We start from the raw sequence: 22,798 nt of genomic DNA, 5'->3' as shown, positions 1-22,798 counted from the left end.
TCAATGTTAAGGGTAATCCCACGCCTCCTCCCCCCAAGCCCTCTCCCTCCCACACATCTCCCTGCTCTCAAATGTTGTGTTTGTGTGCTTCCCCTTCTCTCCCCATCTTGTCTTCTGCTCCCTCCTTTTATATATTTTGTTTGTCTGGTTGATTTGTTTGTGAAATAAATGTTAGCTCTTTCACGAGCCTCGATTCAGTATACATAAAAAAAAGGGAAAAAAAAAAAGGGTAAGTTTAAAATGATTATTTCACTCGAGAAATTATCCTATATTTTTGCATCATTTGGTAAAAGGAGAAATGTCGTCCGTGTGTGTGTGTGTGTGTGTGTGTGTGTGTGTGTGTGTGTATGTGTGTGTGTGTGTGTGTGTGTGTGTGTGTGTGTGTGTGTGTGTGTGTGTGTGTGTGTGTATGTGTGTGTATGTTATATCAAATGTTGCTGCCAGGTAATTGTATTAACAGGAAATGGTAAGAACCCAACACCTCTCATCCACGGATATTTCTCGTGATTCTGATTTGCATTTAAGAACAGAACAGTTATGGTTAACCATTTTGAAATTGCCACTCTGTCATCTAAATGCTGAAAATTATGTTTAAAAGACGATTTGAATGACAGATTTTGCGCTAGTAACGGCAGGTTAAAAGTGCCCTGCGAGACAGACGGAGTGACTGGAGACACACACACACGGTGCATGTGCAAAAGGCCTCGTTTAGTATTCACACCATTTTGAAAGTCAAGTTTAGTAAAATCAACTTTACTATTTTACTTCAGTTAGCTCTCACCCCGTATTGATGTCTGCAGCCATTTTATGCATTTTTCCAGTAAAACCACTCGAACCCGAGCCACGTGCACACTCATATTTGAACAGGATATTTGTAAAGAGAAACATAAACTGACCTGCTGTTCCTTGGTACAGTTCACCGAACCCTCTACATTTCCATTGTGTCCATCTGAGTTCACCTGTACCTGTTGCACGTTCTGCTGCTGTTTCTTCTTCTGCTCAACCTGGAAAGCATTTAGAAGCGGAACAAAGTAAAACATTTTTGTTATGCTTATAGACTTTGTTACCAAAAATTGCAGTGAGACTTGTAACTATAATTGTGCACGTGAAGTGGGATAAAAGTGGAGTTTATGCATTCATATGCACCATAACTTCTTGTTTGGTGCGTTTCAAAGCTCCTGATTGAGCAAAAAAAATGGCGATGACAGTTGTGGAGGCAACTTGTTGACTACAGTCCAACCATACCAAATGTGGGAGAAACAAGAGCTACCAAAGCAATGGGAGATAAATCAAATAAAATATAAATCTAGTTACACAGACATATGATGAATGGTGATAGAGCAAGGCCGGTGTCTAGGTTCATAGAAGAGCAAGAACACAGAATGGATCAAGGTGCAACAGTGCAAAAGGAACAGGAGAGAGAGAGGAGGGAGAAACACCAACAGCAGGGCCGAGGGACAAAATTGACGGAGACAGACAAACAAGCGCCTCCCTGATTTCCTTGCCACCCCCTTTTCAAACAGTAGTACTTACTGTACATAACGAGTATACAGTAATTGGTATGTATATTAGAATACATGAGGGATCTGCTTTATTCACATATCTCCTTCTGCTCTCTGCTATCTATACTCCCTTCTGTGGTCTCATTGGCCTCATGGTGACTTTCTCTCTTTAGTAGAGGAAATGAGCCTGAAAAATTCATTTTGAAAATCATTTCATGTTAAAACCAGGCATCCACTGGAAACAGGTAGGGAATGGGGTGGTGCATCGGGGGAGGGTGGATGCCAGCTGAGGTTTTTTCGAAAAGGGTCATTTTTAACCCTTTTTTTGCTAAATCAGTATTTCCGAAGTGTTGAAAAAGAGAAAAGATGTTTGTAACAATATCCCATTTATTTGCCCAGCCATTTTACTCTACATGGGGTTTTTATTCATCATTTTGTTGCTGATGATATTGCCTACAAAATGCATCTCAGTATTTTTAAAAATATATATAATTAAGGGGTTACCATGGTTACAGTGGGGGTCAAAGGTCAACCTATGGCAAAAAGATATAATTTTCTCACTTTCTAATAGATAGGCAAAATGCCATATAAAACTAAATTTACTGGTTCTAATTGCTTTTATTTATCAATCCTCACATAGAAGAGCAGTTTTTAGTGAGGGAAGATTGATGTAATACCCCTCTGTGGGCAATTAGTGAAGGGTGAAAATTAACCTTTTCTACAAAAATACATAGAAATTGTGAAAAAAAACCTCTGTTTTGTATTTACCGGTACATGGAATTGTTAAGTGTGATGTTATAGCAGCATTAGAAAATGTCTCCAAACCACCATGGTCAAGATTCCTAGTATTGTTTGAGACTTTATTCTGTTTGCCAACAACCTACGGATAACATAGTTTGAACCGGGGCTCCGACTACCTACACGTCTTCATCATCATCCTGTGAATTGGTGCATGATCCCCTACAAGTGCAAGCACTAATGCAGGTCTTTTGTCCTGCACGGAAACAGCCGCATCTTTTTCCACAACCAGATGTGCAAAAGCAGCTCACAAGCTCCTTGCAAGCTTTTGGAAGAGGGCTCAGGGTCATCAAATTGGGAACGAGGTTTCCACTACTATCATTCTTCCATCCACTGGTTGTTGGATCAGGCAGATCTTGCACTGGGCTTAGTGACTCCTTCCAGACAAGGCATTGGTAGTTTGCTCGACGAATATGTATTTCCAGTGCATCCTTGGAGGGGGGAAGAGCATCAAGCGAACGCTTTCCTTGAAGGAACATTTCTCGGCGAACTTAATCAATTGCCGTAAGAGGGGTGGTTTTTAGGTACAGTTTGCACACAAACTTCTCAGCGTCTTGGATCAATTGGTCACTGATGTTTGTAGACCCCATCTTCTGGAGGCATGCTGACTCTTCAGTGAACACTTTCAACGCAGTCTTCTTCCCTATACCGGCGAACTGGCTGACTGTGTCACAACCTGTTTGTGCATGGAATGCAATAATTGTCTGAATTTGGTCTTCTGGTAGTGAGATCTGATGGATGGGGATGAAGGGACGTTTGGATTTCAATCCTGAACTGAACCACACCTCTGGAGATAGGTGATCTCGTAGGCCCAGTGCCACAACCAGGACATCTGTGTCTCGGCATTGAAGGACACATCCCTGGTAGCCCTGTAGTGTCGCATCCCTGGCATGCAGGATGATCCTGGTGTCCGCCTCTTCATGGTTTGCGTTCATGGAGTTGGTGCTCCTGCCGGTAGAAATCCATACCCTCATCAAATCCTCAGACCCGCCGGCAACAACTAATTCATATGTTGGCTGTAGCTCCTTCTCCGCCATCTCTATGAGAGATCCGGAAAGAAATGGCTAGGAAAATTGGGACAGCTAGGCTAGGCCTACTACTGTTTATAGCTTTGGGACACCATGTAACTTTGCACTGTCATCTTTTCATCTGGAAGATTTATTTCAAGCACCAAAACAGGCCTAGTATTAGTAAAATCCAATTAACTGTCTCTCACTCATCAGAGATACATGTAGTTCAGCAGGTGTATGCATGCCAAGCTGTGTTCACCATGTATGTTCACTGTGCAGAGCACATGTTAGGCTAGGCCCCGCCCTTTGCTACTTTCACTTTCGTTTTCAGTTTGTTATAGTTTAAAAGAAGTAACAATTACAAAGACCTTCATCTGCATGCATTACTTACCTCACATTACAAGAATTCTATTGATGAATTATCATGACTTATTGAAAATTTGGAAATTTCAAAAATGTCATAATCCACCATCTTAAGACAATGGATTATTCAGCTGCACCGCTGCTGCTACCTTTATGGAAATATCGGAACTAAAATGACTGGGATGGAATCTAGCTGCTGTGTACATGGTAAAAGGGGTATGACATCACAAGCTTTGAAATGAGGTATTGGAAACTTATAACAAATAAAATATATGAAATATTATTGCAAGGTATATCTGAAAACTACCTCCAAAGTTACAAAATCTTTGAAAATATCAATTTGGCAAAAAAAGGGGTTAAAATGACCCATTTCAGGAAAATCTCAGCTGGCATCCACCCTTTCCCAATGCACCACCCCATGCCCTAAATCTTCCCACTGGATGCCTGTCTATAACATGAAATGATTTTCAAATCAATTTCTAAGCCACTTTTTCACTTTCGTTTCCTCTACTACTTGCCATTGACTATTCTGAGCTTCCTCCAAATTCATTTTGCTGATGTTTTTTTCTTAAGGCAAAATGTCTCTTGCACCTATCTTGTATACCGCCATTTTGATGATCCAAACTTTTGTAAATTTATTGTACCAGCTCTGCACTTCCCATACTTTTTCTTCTGAAGTTTGTGGATGTGAGCGTGACATGGGAATATTTTTATTTGCATTAAGGGGATGGGTATGGGTTATGGAGAGGGTAGAGGTTTGGGTGTGGGCAGCGACGTCAATGTCGCCCAAGCTCTTCGTCCTGCATTATCACTGATAAATGGGTAAGAGTGGTCATTAAAACAACCAAAGTATATTTTGTGTGATGTACCGATACATTAAAGGTGCAGTCACACTATGACGTTTTAGAGAAACTTACATCTAGCGTATGAAAAATCATAAAATAATGTCAACACGTCGGCATACGCCCAAAAAAGCATCGAAAATTCTACAGCATGAATAAATTGGGCGTATGCATAACGTATTGAACGTATACATAGCGTATGTCTAACCTATTAGTAACCTATCACTAACTTATATATAACTTATGACAGCGTATCACAGCGTATGGCCAGCGTATGGCCAGCGTATGTACAGCGTTCTCGACTTATGCCCAACGTATGAGTAACTTATGAGAAACCTATGCGCAGCGCGCTCGGCGTGTTGCCGACGATCACGTGACGTTCTGCATAAATACGGCGCCGATCTCTACGTACCGCGAGCTATCAACATCAACATGGCACCCAAGAAAACGAACCCTGTACCAGGTTTGTTGCTTGGTGATCCTGGGACCCACTCTGGCTAGCAGCTCGTCGAACATCTCGGGGGACATCCGCATGAAGTTCTTGAAAGATGCTTGGTCCTCGTTTCGGAGTTCCACCAGAAGCTGGTCGTACAGGCCAAACTGCCGTCGCCTCCCGATCCATGGTCTGACCCAGACCTTCCCCCGTCGTTGACCTCTTCTCCTCCTCATCCTATTGGCACGGATCTGGTGAAGTGCCAATTCGATGATGTCATACTGATGTTGGAGAACGACTAGCCATTCTTGTTGCAGCCTCTCAGGATCCTCCATCTTCTCTGATGACAGGTGGAGAAGTGATGGTGAGCTACTCACAGGCCCCCATATATACAGTGACCGCAAAACGCTGGCGAAACGCCAATAATACGCTAGTTGTACGGTAGAAACACGTTCAATAAGTTACTCCATCGTCAGACATACGTCTAATACGTCTGAATACGTCAATATGCGTTGCAGATACGTCAGATATAGGTTAGATATAGGTTAGAAGTAAGTTACTCATAGGTTATCAATAAGTTAGCTGTACGGTACACCTTCATGCCAACGTATCTCAACATATCTCGACGTATGAGTAACCTACCTCTAACGTATTTAACGTATGTCTAGCGTATGTCTAGCATCTGCCTACCATATGCCTAACCTATGAAGAGGACGTCGGCATACGCCCAAAATATTTGTGCATGCACAAAAATTTATTTCGGCCTCTGCGTACAACAACGTATGCCAGCTTATACCAGCGTGCTTTTAACGTATACAACTTATACCAAACCTACCCCTAACTTATGTCAACGTACACCAGCGTGTTGGTGAAAATTCACATCCGTCGGCATAAGTTACTGCTATACGTTATAGTGTGACTGCACATTTAGCAGCACGATGCTGAGTAAAGAGCTTAATGCACTTGTATGATGCAGAGTAAGGAGTACAGTGTACCAATACAGGAGCCATTAAGTAGTGCAGTGTTTCTTAACCTGGGGGTCGTGACATCCATGGGGGTAGTTTGGGGTTTTTCTGGGGGTCATGAAGGGGTCATAAATAACATATCAATTTGTTGAGCCCATTTTTAGGAACCTAACAAAGGTACATACCACAGTACCACACACAGTATTTTGTTTGCGTATGCGCATACGTATACGCACACGAACTGTGTGTGGCCTGGATCATGTGCGATCGAGGCTCATGCTTGTCAACTGCCGTGTGTTAGCGTTCGTGCATGGCCAAACTGAGTAGAGTAGGCCTTACATTTACCCATTTTCACGATAATTTTACTGTGATTTTGCCTTTTGTTTGTGCATTCCGTCACATCCTCATCACCTTTCTCATGTCTTATTTTGCTTCACAGGTTGTGAGCCATGTCTGCCAAGAAGCGCACGTATAGTGAAGCATTTCTCAAGTTCGGCTTCACAAGCATTGTTCAAAAATCCGTGGTCAAGCCGCAATGTGTTATCTGTGCCAAGGGTTAGAGCCACGAGAGCATGAAGCCCAGCAAAATGAAGATCCATTTGGAGTCTTGTCACAGCGACCTGGCGGGGAAGGGCGCGGACTATTTCAAACGAAAAGAAGCCGCACTCAAGGGTTCCCGCATCGATTCGACGGGTCACTGCGCTCGTCAAAATGAAGCAGCGCTGGAGGCTTCATACCGGATTGCTTATCGAATCACACAGACTAAGAAACCTCACACCATCGGTGAAGAGCTTATCAAGCCATGCCTGCTCGAAGCAGCGAAGTTGGTGCTGGGGGAACAGAAGTCAAACAAGTTCAGGCAGATTTCCCTTTCGAATGACACAGTCAAAAGTCGAATCTCGGATATGAGTAATGATATTCTGCTGCAAGTAGTGAGCGCTGTGAAGAGCAGTCCAGTGTATTTACTGCAACTGGACGAGTCAACAGATGTTGCCTCATGTTCCCAACTGCTAGTCTACGTTCGTTACCTCGACAGAGAAGCCATGAAGGAGGAGTACCTGTTCTAGGAGCCATTGGCATCTAACACTCGGGGAGAAGATGTGTTCAGAATGCTGGAAGCCTTCCTCATCAAACATGAGCTTGGCTGGGAACGACTTGTCGGGGTGTGTACAGATGGGGCACCTTCCATGGTCGGATGCAGATCCGGCTTCAAAGCCTTCGTGAAGGATGTCGCTCCCCATGCCTCCTTCACCCACTGCATGATACTTCGCCATGCTTTAGCGATGAAGACTCTCCCTCCTGGTCTTTGAGAAGTGCTTTCAGATGTGGTGAAGATTGTGAACCACATCTGAGGGAGCGCAACAAACTCAAGAATCTTCAAAGTGATGTGTGAAGAAATGGGTGTCGATTTCACTGTTCTGATATTCCACACAGAGGTGCGCTGGCTTTCGCGTGGTAAAGTTCTCAATCGTGTGATTCAACTTCGAGAGGAAATAGCGCTGTTCTTGGAGAGATGGTGTACCGAGAAGGAGAATCAGCTTCATGAAAAGATGCAGGATGAACTGTTCGTGATGAAGGTTGCTTACTTGGCAGACTTCTTCGCCGAGGTGAATTCCTTGAACCTGTCACTTCAAGGAAACCTCCCAATGCTACACACGGCTCGTGACGTTCAGGAGGAAGATTCACCTTTACCAGAGAAGAGTCCAGGACGGAGACACGACTATATTCCCTGAGATGACGACTCTCCTGGATGCTACGCCAGATGCTGAATGCCACTTCCACGAGGAGATCTCAACCCACCTTCTGGCAATTAGTGAAGCCATCGAACGTTACTTCCCTGGACTGGACGACCGCTCTCGTGATGAGTGGATCGTCCGACCCTTTTCTGTTGAAGATGGTGCCATCAGCGATACTGACGTGGCTACGAAGGTTGAATTTTACCGAATTCGTGAAGATGCGCACCTCAAGAGTGACTTCATGGAACAAGAGCTCGCCATGTTTTGGCTGAAAGGGAAGGACTGTCCTGTTCTTTCGAAGAGGGCCCTGACCCTATTGGTCCAGTCCCCCTCAACCTATTGCTGTTAGGCTGGATTCTCAACCATGGTAACTCTGAAAACGAAGGCACGCAATAGGCTTATGATCGACGCTGACATGAGGTGCTGCCTGTCGAGCATTTGTCCTCGTTTTGAATGCCTGATGGCTGCGAAGCAATTTCAGCCATTCCATTGACTGAGTATTGGCAGACATGTTTTAATAAATCGGGCTTGCTATGAACCATTGACACATGTCTTAAGACATGTTTTAATAAATTTTATAAATTTTTGTTTCGGGGGTCACGGTACTGACCAAGAATGTCTGATGGGGTCGTGGGGCCAAAAAGGTTAAGAACAACTAAAGTAGTGTATTGAGTAAGTCATGTGGAAATAAATGCAAGGTGCGTAAAGCGTGAGCATCTGGAACTGTGCCTCCATGTGCCGTATCTCAGAATCAAGGATGAGCTTGTGCTGTGCTTCTTCCCAAAGCTTCTGCTTCAGCACTGCATATTGACGGCGCATCAGCTCAAGGTTACTCTCCAGCTCATGCAAGTGCTGCTCACTTTGGATCTCCAGGGACGTGAAGTGATCGCGTTCCTCTTGCTGGCACTGCATCTTCTGCAATGAAACAGCCATGAGAGAAGCTTTACATCATCAGCGACAAACCCCCCACCCTGTATATTAATAATAGCATCCTTTCCCAAAATTATTGCTACCTTTGCAGTTCTAAGAGGAAGTGAAGCAGAAAAGAAAAGGATTTGCTCCTAGGAGTGCAGATGTCATGTTGTGTCATCATTGAAGGGCTGATGTATCATGATTGTTTGTTTTTTTTCAGTCTATATCTTCCGTGTTCACTCTGTTGGACACGTGGAAACCTCGAAGCCACATGGATGCATTCTGCTCACCTGCACACTTGCCTTGACGGCATTCATCCTGCAGTGTAAATCATGCTGCAGGCAGGCTCCCCCATCACCATAGCAACTTAAGCCCGAATGCTCTGCCTCCTGGATGTGCTTCTGGGCTTCTTGCAGCTCGGATTGAGCCCTCTGTGCCTCTTGCTCCGTCACACGTAGCCCTTGCACAGACTTCTGATTAATTTCTTGTGTTACTTTACCTGCATCACATGGCACATGGGTCATGCCACTTCATCACCACCAAATTTCCCAATCAACAGAATGCATGTGGTGATACATGGGGACCATGGCTACCATTAAAAGCAGTAAAGTGATAAATGCACTCATGGGAAGAGGTGTTAGAAATGTGCTTTTTTTTTTTCTTTTCTTTTTGTATACTGAATCGAGGCTCGTGAAAGAGCTAACATTTATTTCACAAACAAAATATACAAAAAGAGGGAGCGGAAGACAAGATGGGAAGAGAAAGGGGAAGCACACAACCACAACATTTGAGAGCAGGGAGAAGTGTGGGAGGGAGAGGGCTTGGGGGCAGGAGGCGTGGGAAGGGGAGGGGGGGGGGGGGAGGGGAGAGGTATAAAACACAAGGGGACCGAAATTAGCGGGGGTAGAAAAGATCAAGGTTTTGGATGGGGGAGGATAAGAGATGGTGGTGAACAGCTGTTTTAAAGACCTGGAGGGTGGAGTGGGATTGAAGAGAGTGAGGGAGTTTGTTCCAGAGGCGGGAGAAAAGAGGAATGAAGGAGTGAAGGTGAGCAGAAAGTCTTGATTTTGGCAGTTTAACCATAAGAGGGTTGCAGGCAGATCTTGTGCGACCTGTAGGAATATTTGGGGGACAGAGCCCAGAGAGGGCTGGGGGGGCAAGGCCAGAGAGGAGTCGGTAGAAGACGGAAAGACCACCAACCTGCCTGCGGTGAGTGAGTGAAAGGCCCTTGGAGTTAGCTTCATCGCGGGAGATTCCAATGATTCTGAACGCTTTGGTTTCAACAGCGTGAAGACGGGCTAGGTGTGAGGCAGGAGCACCAGACCAGAGGGGAGAGCAGTATTCCATAGAGCTGCGGATGAAAGCCTTGTATGTGGTGAGGAGCTCAGGTGTGCCAAGGAAGGACTTCGCACGACGGAGGATGCCCAGTCGGTGACTGGCTTTGGAGGCCAGATTTGAAATGTGGTTTTCCCAGGAAAGATCATGGCAAATAGTGAGACCCAAAAGTTTGAGTGACAGAACTTCTTGGAGAGGATTATTCAGAAAGTGGATGGGAGGGTTTTCCAGTCGGTCTTTTCGGAGAGACATCGTAAGAGTGTGAGATTTATCAGGATTGAAAGACATGTTCCATTTGTTTGCCCAGTCTGTGATTTTGTCCAGGTCTGCAGAGAGTGAGGAGGCTGCAGACTGCCGATCTGAGGGATGAGGAATGGAGCGACAGAGAGTAGAGTCCGCCCGAGATGGAAAACAAATTGCGGGAAATAGGGGAGCAATCCGCCCGAGAAATTAATCGGTGCTTGATCGGTGTCATTTGTTTTTGAAGCTTTGTTGGTAATACCTGCAAGTCATAAACAAGAAAGAGCAATCAGAGATTGCCGACCCTCGCGGGGACATGTTTTTAGTAGTTTTTAAGGCTTTTCTGTTCAAACAAATATGGCTGCCGAACCACGTGACAGATGAGGTCATTATTATTTTTCCTCCACCAATTTATCCATCGATGACGCTCAAGAAATTTCATCTTGATCAGATGAAGTTTTGTACTTGTTAAATTATGACGTCACAATGGAGGCACCTATGACATCATCATTAACATATGTTATTACCCATGAAGAGTTATTTACAATGAGCTAGGTCTGAACTTTTTCTGTGCAGCGCTTTCGGAGACATGGAGGTGCAAAATTTTTAGGTTTTTCCAAGATGGCGCCTGTACCACTTGGCCTATGACGTCATAATTATCATTTAAAAATCTACAGGAGGAGGTGCACTGACGGTGAAAATTTCCTGTCAATCGGACCAATAGTTGCAGAGAAAATCATATTTATTCTGTGCGGACAAACAAACAAACAGACAGGCAAACAAACGGAATCAAATGCAATACTTCTCTGGGGAGGGTAATTATGAGGGTAAGCAAGCAAAAAAGTAATAAAAAAAAAAACTTCCTTGAGGTTGGTTGTTAACTGTTAATTCGTGAAGAGCACACACTGCCACTCACTACAGCATCATATCGTGTAGGTTGTCGAGCAGCCATGCAGCGTAAGAGGCATGGAAACATGACAATATCGACCGTTGTGCACACACTGATCAAAAGCAAATTACTTTGTCTGTGAACAGTTTCAACCTCAGACAACTGGTCACGTTATCAGAATTTAGGTTCTTCTTTCCAACCACAGTGTGTGACCCAGAGTTGTTTAAACTGTAGTTTGGACATAAGGGCTTCATAGCTCCTGCATTGAAGTTTCTTGGATTATTCGTATTATTATCAAATATATATATGCTTCAGGCCTTTGCTGTCAGCCTATGGGCCATGCAATTGGAATTATCTGAGCTAAATTACCATGATGTATTATATCTGCACATAAGCAGTACACGTTTTTGCTTCCCCTAACCCGGGATATTATCCACGTCCTTTTTGAAAAGAAAATGGGGAGATATTATAATTGGCTAGCTCCGTCTGTCAGTCTGTCTGTCGGTCTGTCCATCTCTTCCAAAAGGGTTGGGCAGAAATTCACCAAACTTGGTAGTTATAATCATCACATGGCATGAAGGTGCAAGAGCAGTGTCATTTTGGTCCCGCCCTCTGGGGCATGCTGTCGATGGTGCAATGGCACACCATCGACTTTGCTATAGTTTTTATTATTTTCCACAATGAGGCAAATAACTCCACAGCATTTCAAAGTCCAACACTGATCTCGCGAGATCTCGCGAGATCTTGTCAGGGCGGTCAAGGTTTTTCGAAGCTGTTCCACGATCCTCACGCACGCTCGAAGTTAAGTAATTGTCACATTTGTATTTTTGTCCAAACTGTATTTATCTTACGTGTGTGTACCTTTTGCGTGTCCCTTGGAAAATTATCGGTGTTAATCTTTCACACCTGTAAAAAATAGTCCAGTATTTCGCGCCACACGGCCTAGTTGTTGAAGCTTCCGACCTTGAGGCCTGGTTCTCTCCGGGCATCCAAAGCGGTTATTTTTTCATTCGTGTGTTTGTCAAATTTCCACTCGTTATTTTATCGTCCATGCGTTATTGTTTGTTTATAGTTAGTTTTGGTTTGAATTTCCTGTAACTCGTAATTAATTAATCGTGTTCTGCTCCGCGTGTGTGGCCTTGTACCCCCATCGGTGTTTGTTTACTTAAGACCCCTACATCGTGTTTTGCTTGGCTCTTAGTTTTTTCCCTTCTACCCCGAACATAATACTCTTTGTCTAACGTTTTAAATACGTTTATTTAAAATACCCCCACACCCCAAAAAAAAAAAAGAAAAAAAAAAAACCAAAAACATTTATTTTCCTTTCTCCACGTGTGCTTTGTCTCATCCTGTACTTTCTGTCCAGGTGTGATGTTCGCCCCGCCCCCATTATCTCCTTGCCATCCACCTTTTGCCCTGTTTTGCCCAAAAAAATAACCAAAAACATTTATTTTCCTTTCTCCACGTGTGCTTTGTCTCATCCTGTACTTTCTGTCCAGGTGTGCTGTTCGCCCCGCCCCCATTATCTCCTTGCCATCCACCTTTTGCCCTGTCCACGTGACTCGTGGTGGTCCCTCTCAGCTCTCCCCCCGTTGGTACTTTGTGCATATAAGATTGTCTACGGTTCTGTTTAAATATTATTTAAATATGTATAAACTTTCCCCTTCAGTGTTTTATTCAGTGGTATATTACAACACGCTGTTTTTCTTCCTATTTAAAAGGCTTTTTTCAAATTCCTCTCCATCTCATTCCACGTCAAAAAAAAGAAATTCAATCTCTTATACGTCTCCCTCACTACATGGTCTAAATTCACATTCATTCCACCCCTCCTCCATCGTTCTGAATCGGATTGCTAACTTGAAAATCACAACAAACCCAATTTGTTATCAATGTTCGTCTTTCATTAATCATCCACTTTCTAAACTCCCCTCTTTCCCCTCCCCTCCAAATCCCCCCCCTTGCACCTACACTCCTAAACCCCCCCCCCCTTGCCCCTCCACTCCTAAACTCCCCCCTTGCCCCTCCACTCCTGAACTCCCTCCTTGCCCTTCCCCTTTAAACTCCCCCCTTGCCCCTCCCCTCCAAATACCCCCCTTGCCCCTACACTCCTAATCTCCCCCCTTGCCCCTCCACTCCTAAACTCCCCCCTTGCCCCTCCCCTCCTAAACTCCCCCCTCACTCCTCCCCTTCATAACTCCCCCCCAACCCCTCCCATTCAAATCTCTCCCCTCATTCAAATCCCCCAACCCCAACTGGTCTCCCATCTCTAATGCCTCTGACATCAATTCTTCCTGGGAATTCTTCCAAAGCAAGCTGCTCTCTCTCATGCACAGATTTATCCCATCTCGTCTTCAGTTGTCTTACCCTTCCTCCCGTCCATGGTACACTGAATCTTGTGGTGAGGCAGTTGCCCTGAAACAACTTGCCTTTGCCTCTTGGAAGGCAAATCCAACTGAAGGCAATCTCAGTTCCTTCCACCAAGCTCGGAACAAGTGTGTGTCTACCCTCAGAAGTGCCAGGAAGCACTATCTCTCCACACTCAAGAATGAACTCTAAAACCTGTCTCCTTCCTCCAAATCCTGGTGGCGTCTGGTCAAATCCGTTTCTGGTGTTTGTTCCCCCTCCATCCCCTCCCTTACCTCAAATGGCCATACAGTTGACATCGCACGTGACAAAGCCGAATGCCTCAACTCTGTGTTTGCCTCAAAATCTTTAGTCCCAAACCCATCTCTCTCTGTTCCCACCTTTCCCAGTCGAACCCAACTGATCCTGGACTCTGTGTCCTTCTCTCCTGACAAGGTGGAGGAGTTTTTGTCTAACCTCGACTCTGATTCTGCAACTGGACCAGACGGCATCAGCCCACAGGTCCTAAAATCCTGCTCTGCCGCTCTATCTCACCCTCTCTCTGTTCTTTTCACCCTCTCTTTTGCTCAAGGTCATCTGCCAGCATCCTGGAAATCAGCAAACATTACCGCTTTACACAAAAAAGGTGCAAAAACAGATCCTTGCAACTACAGACCAATCAGCCTGCTCCCAATTATCAGCAAAGTCATGGAATCCATCATTGCTTCGGATATGAAATCTTCCCTCTTCTCCAATGGCTTGATCTCCGATCATCAATTTGGTTTCAGACCAGGTCACTCTACTCTGGACATGCTGCTTCTGCTTTCTCAACAATGGATGGAGGGCCTCAATGCCAAACAGGAAATCAGAGCTGTCTCCCTTGACATATCACGTGCCTTCGATACGGTCTGGCACCCAGCTCTGCTCACCAAACTCTCCTCCTATGGTATCGATGGAAATCTTCACGCATGGCTTGCGGACTTCCTCTCTGGTCGTAGTCAACGTGTGGCCCTGAATGGATTTCTCTCATCTCCCCTTCCTGTTCAGGCTGGAGTTCCCCAAGGCAGTGTTCTGGGCCCTGTGCTTTTTCTGGTCTTTATCAATGATCACTCCGACTCTCTGGAAAATCCTCTCTATCTCTTTGCTGATGACTCCACTCTCTGCCGCTCCATTCCTCTTCCCTCAGATCGGCAGTCTGCAGCTTCCTCACTCTCTGAAGACTTGGACAAAATCACAGACTGGTCAAACAAGTGGAACGTGTCTTTCAATCCTGACAAATCTCACACTCTTACTATGTCTCTCTGAAAAGATCGACTGGACAACCCTCCCATCTACTTTCTCAACAATCCTCTCCAAGAAGTTCGGTCGCTCAAGCTTTTGGGTCTCACTATCTGCCATGATCTTTCTTGGGAAAACCACATTTCCAAGCTGGCCTCCAAAGCCAGTCGCCGACTGGGCATCCTCCGTCGTGCGAAGTACTTCCTCGGCACACCTGAGCTCCTCACCACATACAAGGCTTTCATCCGCAGCTCAATGGAATACTGTTCTCCCCTATGGGCCGGTGCTCCTGCCTCACACCTAGCTCGGCTTCACGCTGTTGAAACCAAAGCTTTCAGAATTATTGGAATCTCCTGCGATGAAGCTATCTCTGAGGGCCTTTCACTCACTCACCGCAGGCAGGTAGGTGGTCTTTCTGTCTTCTACCGACTCCATTCCGGCCTTGCTCCCCCAGCTCTCTCAGTAGGTGATAAATGTTGCTTCTGGGACACCTCCGTTTAACATGGGAAATCCCTATCTAATTGTCATTTACCCCCTTGTCTTTTTCAAAAATCATAAACACCTCTATTTCTCCCTCTATGAACCTATAATCCTTCTCACCTTATGAACCTATAATCCTTCTCGCCTTATGAACCTATAATCCTTCTCACCTTATGAACCTATAATCCTTCTCACCTTATGAACCTATGATTTTCTTCCTTTATGAATCTATAATCCTTCTAGCCTTATGAACCTATGATCCTTCTCACTTACATGTAATTTTTACCCTATTCCCCCCACTAGCCCCTTAATGTAGTTCCTTAGACCACTCTACTAATGAGCCTATAAATATTGTTGTGAATATGAGAATGTTTTTTTTATTTTGTGGTGGTGGTAAAATGTTGTAAAAGGTTGTTGTAAAAGGTTGTTGTAAAATATCACCCCTCCTCCCTCCGTTGTGGTTGTATAAAGGTCAAAGGGCGTTCCCGTAGTTAGTCCATAAAAAACATACATGCAGGACACGATATATCTTTTCTTTTGATAGTTATCTCTTATTCTGTGTTTTAGGATAAGGCTGTGTCTCCCATTAATTAAAAGTACTCCATTGCACCAGTGAAAGAGAATAGACCCCCTTTCCTTCCCATCCCCAAAAATCTCCCTTTCCATCCCCTCCAAAACCTCCAATGACCTCATATTACATCCCCCTCTCGTCATTGGCGAGCCTCGATTGCCCAAATCACCTCCCCTCCAATAACCGCCATTGACCACGAGGCTCGAGTCAGGGAAGAAAGGCGTGTCTCCACCTCGTCAGAGGAGGGGAGGGGCGCGCCCCCCGTCGTCGTCCGGGGCGGAGCCCGAGGGTCGTGCGACCAGCCAGGGCCGAGGTGAGCGCCCCGATGGGCGTGTCCAAAGCGCCGGGGGCGTGATCGCTGGGGGCGCTATAAAAAGGGCGCAACCGGAAGTGGAGAAAAAGAAGAAGAAAGAGAGATGCACTCTGGGTTGGAAAAAGAAGGGTTGTGAAGAGAGGAGGAGTTGGTTGCAAGGAGTTGGTCACAGTCGGTTGCCAGAGAGGGGAGTCGGTGGTGAGAAGTGAGAGAAGCAAGAAAGAGTTGAGGGTTGAGGGTTGAGGGACCAGACCAGTGAGACAAGTCCTGGGAACGCAGCGGACGGAGGCCGCCGCAGCAGCGACACCCGGCAACCGCCAAAGGGGGCCTGAACGGCGGTTTGGAGCAGGGCCAACAAAAAGGAACGGCGGCTGCCAAACGCACGATTGAGCCGCAAGACCCCCCCTTGGACCTTTCCTCTCCCGCCAGCCATCCACCTTCTGCCATCCCTGGCATTCCCCGCGTGAGCCAGCGTTCTGTTTGTTCTGTCCTGGGATATAAGTTAAGTCTGTAGGTAAGCTAAATTTGCACTGTGTCACCTGCGTCTTGTGCTTGTAAATAAACGTGACCTCTGTCTTTTTGCTTGTGTGTAAATAGTAGGAATAAATGTAGTAGTATTTCAAACCTTTTTTTTTGTCTCCGTTTTCCTCTTGCATTGCGTCGCTTTTGTCTTTTCCCTCATTGAGCAGCTAGGGTGCGATACAACCAACGTTCGGGTGGAATCGGGTGAGTTTTGTTAGGTCGCGGTTTTAAACCACCGCTCGGTCTATAACATCCTAACCGCGATCTATAACAATTGGTGTCGGGGAGTGAGATCGACCCGGAGCGCGCTACACGCGCTCAAAATTATAAAATACCGAAATTTGTTTTGTTTTAAAGGAAAAGCCCGAATTTTGAAATCGCGCCATGGCTGTTCAAGGCGACGGGATGCCGGTGGGAGAGATAGAGGGGTTAGAAGTAACCCAGGACTTCGGGGAAGAAAGGGAGGAGGAAAATGGCAATGTGGTTGCGGGAATATCAGGCGCGCAAAATGGCGCGCTCGCTCACGTGGTTGAAGGGTCCCAAAATAGCGGTGCCGCGGAGGGCGAGCCCGCGGTGGCGGCTGGGGACGCTGGGCAAACCGGGTTTGACCTCAGATTATTCTTGACCCAACTGAATGCAAAAATGGATAGGATGGGGGGCCAAATGGGGGTAATGAGGGACGAAGCGAGGGGTACCGGTGAGAAGTTAGACAATAATTTTGAGGGGTTAGACAACGGGATAAAAGAGGTGAGAAATGGGTTAATGGGGGTAGAAAACAGAATGGCCGCTCAAGAGAATCAAATGGAAGGGATGCAAAAGGGGTTAGAGGGGGTAGAAAATAGAATGGCTGCCCAGGAGAATCAGATAGAGGGAGTGAAAAATGGGTTAATGGGGTTAGAAAATAGGATGGAGGACAAATTGCGGGAAATAGGGGAACAATCCGCCCGGGAAATCGAACAGATGGGGAACCAGATGGAGGAAATACGACGAGGGGTGAGTGAGGAGGTCTCGGGGCTACGCGAGGAGGTAAAGCGAGGCGAAAAGCGTATAGAGAAAGAGGTGAGGAATAATACGGCTAAGTTACAAGGGGGAATAGAAGATCTGACGGAGGAGGTGGAGCAGCTGACAGAGGGACAAACTAAGTTGGTGGAGCAGGTCCAAAAGAACACTGCGGTACTAGGAGGGTTAAAGGCGACACAAAAAGAAATTAAAAACGAATTAATAGCGACGCAGAGGCAATGTCAGATGGTACGGGAGGAACTGACAATGAGGGTGGAAGAGGTGACAGAAGCAATGGAGACGAAGGACCGGGAGGTAAGGACGCACGTAGAAACGGTCACGGTAGCCTTAGAGGACGAACTTGAGGAGACGCACCGAGAAATAAAAGAGGTTAAACAAAAATTAGAGGAAGTGGGAGAAGAGGTGAGTGAAATTAAGAAGGGACGGACAGAAACTAAGAGGGAGATAAATGAGGAAGTCATGGAATATGTACAAGGTCTGTGTTCAAATCATGATGTGATGCTCACTAACCAAATAAAAAGTTTGCAGGTGGCAGAGGAGGTGAGACGAAGTACGGAGGTGAGTGGCAATGTATATGATGTGAGGAAAGCTTCAGTCGGCTTGGGGATTGGTTTGGATCCGGGTGTTCGTGAGAGGCCGTTGGTGAAGTGTGCGACAGGTCTGGTGTGCGAAAAAAGAGGTGTGCGAGAATGTCCGACCATGGGGTGTGTGAGGAAAAAGTGCACGCCGAGGAGTGAGTGTGCCGTCAAGAGTGAGTTGGTCGAAGCGCGTGTGCGAGGGAGCACAGGGAAGCGCGGTGTGGTGAGTGTTACGGAGGAAGTAACGAAAAAGTGTGCGCGGGAGGACGCGCGAGAAAGGTCTGTAACGGACGGGTGCATGAGGAAAGAGTGTGCTGTCGAGAGTAAGGGTGAGTGCGCGACCGAGAGTGGAGGTGAGAGTAGTGAGAGTGAAACGGAGCGTGAGTTGGTTGTGACAGGTGAGCGAGGATGTACACCTGGAATGGAAGGAAGCACACCTGGGATGGTAGAGCGTGTGTGGGAAGGCACATTTGAGTTGGTAGTGAGGCACGTGGATGGGTGTGCGAATGAGAGCACACCTGTGATTGTCACAGAGGAAGTGACCGAGGAGAGGGAGCAATTGGGCGATTCCGCCCCGATTCTCGTCATCCGGGCAACCCGGGTGAGAGGGCCAATTTTGCCACTAACCGCGGACGAGGAATTTGGAGAGTTGGCTTGGAGCATGGCCCAGCAGGAGGATCCTGTTCTGGGGCCGGTGTTCCAGTGGGTCAAATTGGGGCAAAGACCAAAGGGGGAAGAGGTCACCCCCCTCGGGGCGCAAACAAAGGCGTATTGGGCTCAGTGGCAGACCCTGGAATTGAAAGGCAACATCTTGTATCGCAAGTGGGTGGAGGTTCCCTCTGATAGAACTTCCTGGCTGGTGATAGTCCCTGACAAATTCAAGAACGTCATATTGCAACAGGTGCATGGTACCCGCTCCGGCGGCCATTTGGGCAGGACAAAGACAATATCTCGGGTCCGCCGGAGGTTCTATTGGGTGAATATGGGGCGCGACATACAGGACTGGTGTCGGAGATGCGACGCCTGTTCTGCCAAAAAGGGACCAGCACGGAGGACGAGGGCCCCCCTTCAATTACATCAGGTGGGGGCCCCCCTTGAGCGGGTGGCTATGGATATTCTAGGACCGCTGCCCCGCACCCACCAAGGTAATAAGTATATCCTCGTTGTAATGGACTATTTCACCAAGTGGCCGGAGGCCTATGCCCTCCCCAACCAAGAAGCAGGGGTGGTAGCACAGGCCTTCGTAGAAGGATTTGTATGTCGGCACGGGATTCCACAGGAGCTGCACACCGATCAGGGTCGAAATTTTGAAAGTCAATTACTAAAAGATGTGTGCAGACTCCTGTCAATTCGGAAAACCAGGACCACGCCCTTGCGGCCACAATCTGACGGGATGGTGGAAAGGTTCAATCGAACATTGATCCAACAACTGGCATTGTTCACCACCACCCGTCAGGATGACTGGGACGAACATCTCCCGTACCTGTTGATGGCCTACCGAACTAGCCAGCACGGGGCCACCGCATGCAGTCCAGCGTTGCTTATGTATGGGCGGGAGTTACGGGCTCCCGCCGACTTGCTATGCGGTCCCGTGCCAGACACCACGGACACACCGCCAAGGGAGGGGTACGCACGTCACCTGGAGGAAGGCATGGAGCGGGTCCATGCCTTCGCCCGCCGCCAGCTCCATCTGGCGGGGGCCAAGATGAAGCGCAGGTACGACGACCGGAGCCAGGGGAGTCAATACGCTCCGGGGATGAAGATTTGGTTCTTTAATCCCCGGAGGCGGAAGGGAAGGTGCCCAAAACTCACCTCCCCCTGGCAAGGCCCGGGAGTCGTCCTGTCGCAAATCTGTGACGTGGTCATTAAGATCAAAATGGGGCCACGGACCCCCCCTCGGATCGTCCATGCCGACCGGATAAGACCTTATGCCGGCGAGCAGGCGCCCTCATGGATCGCCTCGGCTCTAGATGCCGAGGCAGGACCCAGTACCTCTTGCGACGGGGGCTCGTAGCGTCAGAGGACTGGGGGAATGGTAGTGAGAGATGCCCCGCTGTGGTGGGATGGCAACTCTGTCATCCCTCACAAGGTGGGGGCAAAGGAGCTATAGATTATGGGGTGTATGGCAGTGAAAACTAGCCCGGGTGGGTTAGGATATGGTGTGTAGGGATCTAGCGAAGATGACCTTAGGTAACGTTAAGTTTAGTTAGTGATTGATACCTGTAGTGGGGACGCAGGTAGTTTAGTGTGGATGATAATGACGTGGGAGCGCAATAGTTTAAAGGGACGACTGGGAAGCGCAAGTTTCAGAGGGGAGTAGTTAGCTGAGATGATGCCGTGCGTGTGAGGATTGAACAGGTGAGAATGGAACAGGTGTGATTGCACAGGTGTGCAACTGAACAGGTGTGTGGAATAAATGGTTGTATGGAATAAATGGTATGGAGTAGTGGAATGGATGGTCGTGGAGTGAGAATGGTGGAAATTGTGGAGTGGAGTGGATGGTGTGAAGGTGTGAATGGGGGAAGAGTGGACCCCCATCACGGATACCCGGGGCGGGTAGTGTAAGTGTTAGGTAGAGGGTACAGGTAAATTGTGGTTGGATATTGGCATCTGTGGTGCGGGTGACAGAATGGTATGTGGATGGGTGCGTTGGTGTTGTGGAAATGGCTGGGCGTGTAGCCTGTTAGTGTGTGTAGTTGGTTTGGGCACTCCACCACTGTAAGGATGTCGGCCAGGTGAGGCCGCAGGTGGGCTCTGGGAGCCGGTAGTAGTTGTTGTGGATGGGGCCCGAGGATCCGGAGGACGGACCCGGGTAGCCCAGTGCCAGAGGGCACCATGGGGTGACAGAGCCAGGAGAGGGGCTGCCCCCAGTTAGATAGGTTAGGGTGAGGAGCTAGGTAAGCTCGGGTGGCAACTACAGTGGTGGAGGTGTGCAGGTGGGTAGACCTGTTGGGAGAGCTACACGTCGCGGCCCAGAAATTGTGCGAGGGCACCGGGAGATGAATCGGGGGAGTGAGACCCCAAATTGAAAAGCACCACAGTTTGGCCAATGGGAATTGGTTTTTAGAACCCATAGTGTAAGAGGGCCAATGGTTTGGCCGGAGAAAGACCCCGGGTAGTGTAAAGTGTGTTAAAGTCATTTAGAGGATAGTTAGGATGAAGGATCTCCTCGCACCATCTGCATCCACTCACCTGAGGTGACAGGTACTCCACACCATGCCATGTTTTATTATTTTTTATTGTGCAAATGTTTGGAATGTGAGACGCATCATGACGTGGGTGTGACATTGTGCGTGATTCCATCTCTCCCTCCTTATGAGGATTGATGATGAATTTGGTGATGGCAAATTTTGGATAGAGGGATTGTGGTGACGAATTTGGTATAGAGGAAATATGGGGAAGACGTGACAGTAGTGACGAATTGGTAATGTGTAGGTTTTGTACATATGGGGTAAGGGCAAGGGTGGGCTAGGTAACAGGGGGGTGACGTACGGTAGGGACGAGCTTTCTCACTTCGCCCTCCGTACGCATTTCGCCTTGCATTGCCTTTTTGATGTGTACCCTTGAGACCTTACCCCTCGCTCATCTGTCTTGTCCCCCCTTTTTGTCTCCCACATGAGGACCTGAGCGCCGTTGGGCGCCGAGGGGAGCGTGCGTGGGTCGGCCATTGTGCGCCCGAAATTCCCAGACCCAGCTGTCTGCATCGATGCACCACATTATGGACCACATGTCAGTGGCCGAGCACCACTTATGGACCCCATGGGTTGGGGCAAGGCCCCTCTGCTGGAACCGGCCATGAGGGCCCGAAATCTTGCTGGCGGACCTTGGCCACAGGGCACCGATGCCCCACAGGTGAACCACACGTAGTCGGCCCTGTGGGCCATAAATAAAGAAAAAAAAAATGGACACGTTTGGGCAAGCTTTATTGCAAATAGGCCGCCAGTAAGCAAAGCAAATGAAAATGACAACAACTGGAAGAAATAATGATAACCAGCAGAGGGAGCCGAAGAGCAAGAGACACCTGCAGGGTTGGGTTTGTTGGTTTTGTTTTATTCATTGAACAATGGGGACTGCACCGATTGGTGCTTGGGTGCTTTAATGGTGCATTGATGCAGAGCAGACTGTCCTCCCCCCAGAAAGAACAATTACAGGTCCTGGGTTAGTTTTGTAAATAAAATTAGCGTCAGTGTAAATAATGCTCCCCACCGTCAGTGTATAGTTTGAAGACCATTCCGCAATTCGGTTAACTGTGGGCGTAAGTCTGTTAGGCAGGGTGCAATGGAGCAGCGGGACACATTTATTTATGTTTTAAAACCAGTCGCACTCAGGGTCAGGTTAAAAGTAGAGGGAACTACACCTACATGCCACACTAAGGTAAAAGTAATAGGCCCGGGACGTGCCTAAGGGGAGGAGGGTGCAGTGTTGTGAATATGAGAATGTTTTTTTAATTTTGTGGTGGTGGTAAAATGTTGTAAAAGGTTGTTGTAAAAGGTTGTTGTAAAATATCACCCCTCCTCCCTCCGTTGTGGTTGTATAAAGGTCAAAGGGCGTTCCCGTAGTTAGTCCATAAAAAACATACATGCAGGACACGATATATCTTTTCTTTTGATAGTTATCTCTTATTCTGTGTTTTAGGATAAGGCTGTGTCTCCCATTAATTAAAAGTAC

At 47.1% G+C, this 22,798-nt stretch overlaps 1 protein-coding gene across 2 annotated transcripts in view; it reads right to left on the bottom strand.

The window, feature by feature from the left end:
* Nucleotides 1-22,798, bottom strand: part of LOC137433173 (kinesin-like protein KIF27) — a 98,140-nt gene that overhangs the window by 9,182 nt on the left and 66,160 nt on the right. For both annotated transcript variants that reach the window (XM_078783669.1, XM_078783670.1), the window contains exons 11-13: nucleotides 8,852-9,060; nucleotides 8,379-8,564; nucleotides 897-1,004 (exon numbers count right to left, since the gene is read on the bottom strand). In XM_078783669.1, the coding sequence (XP_078639795.1) occupies nucleotides 897-1,004; nucleotides 8,379-8,564; nucleotides 8,852-9,060 (503 nt within the window). The remainder of the gene's footprint in view (nucleotides 1-896; nucleotides 1,005-8,378; nucleotides 8,565-8,851; nucleotides 9,061-22,798) is intronic.

Source organism: Myxine glutinosa, chromosome 8 (assembly GCF_964187855.1).
Source record: "Myxine glutinosa chromosome 8, kmMyxGlut1.1, whole genome shotgun sequence".
Classification (NCBI taxonomy): domain Eukaryota; kingdom Metazoa; phylum Chordata; class Myxini; order Myxiniformes; family Myxinidae; genus Myxine; species Myxine glutinosa.
The sequence above is the reverse complement of the archived record's forward strand: the minus strand, read 5'-3'. Positions and strand labels throughout refer to the sequence as shown.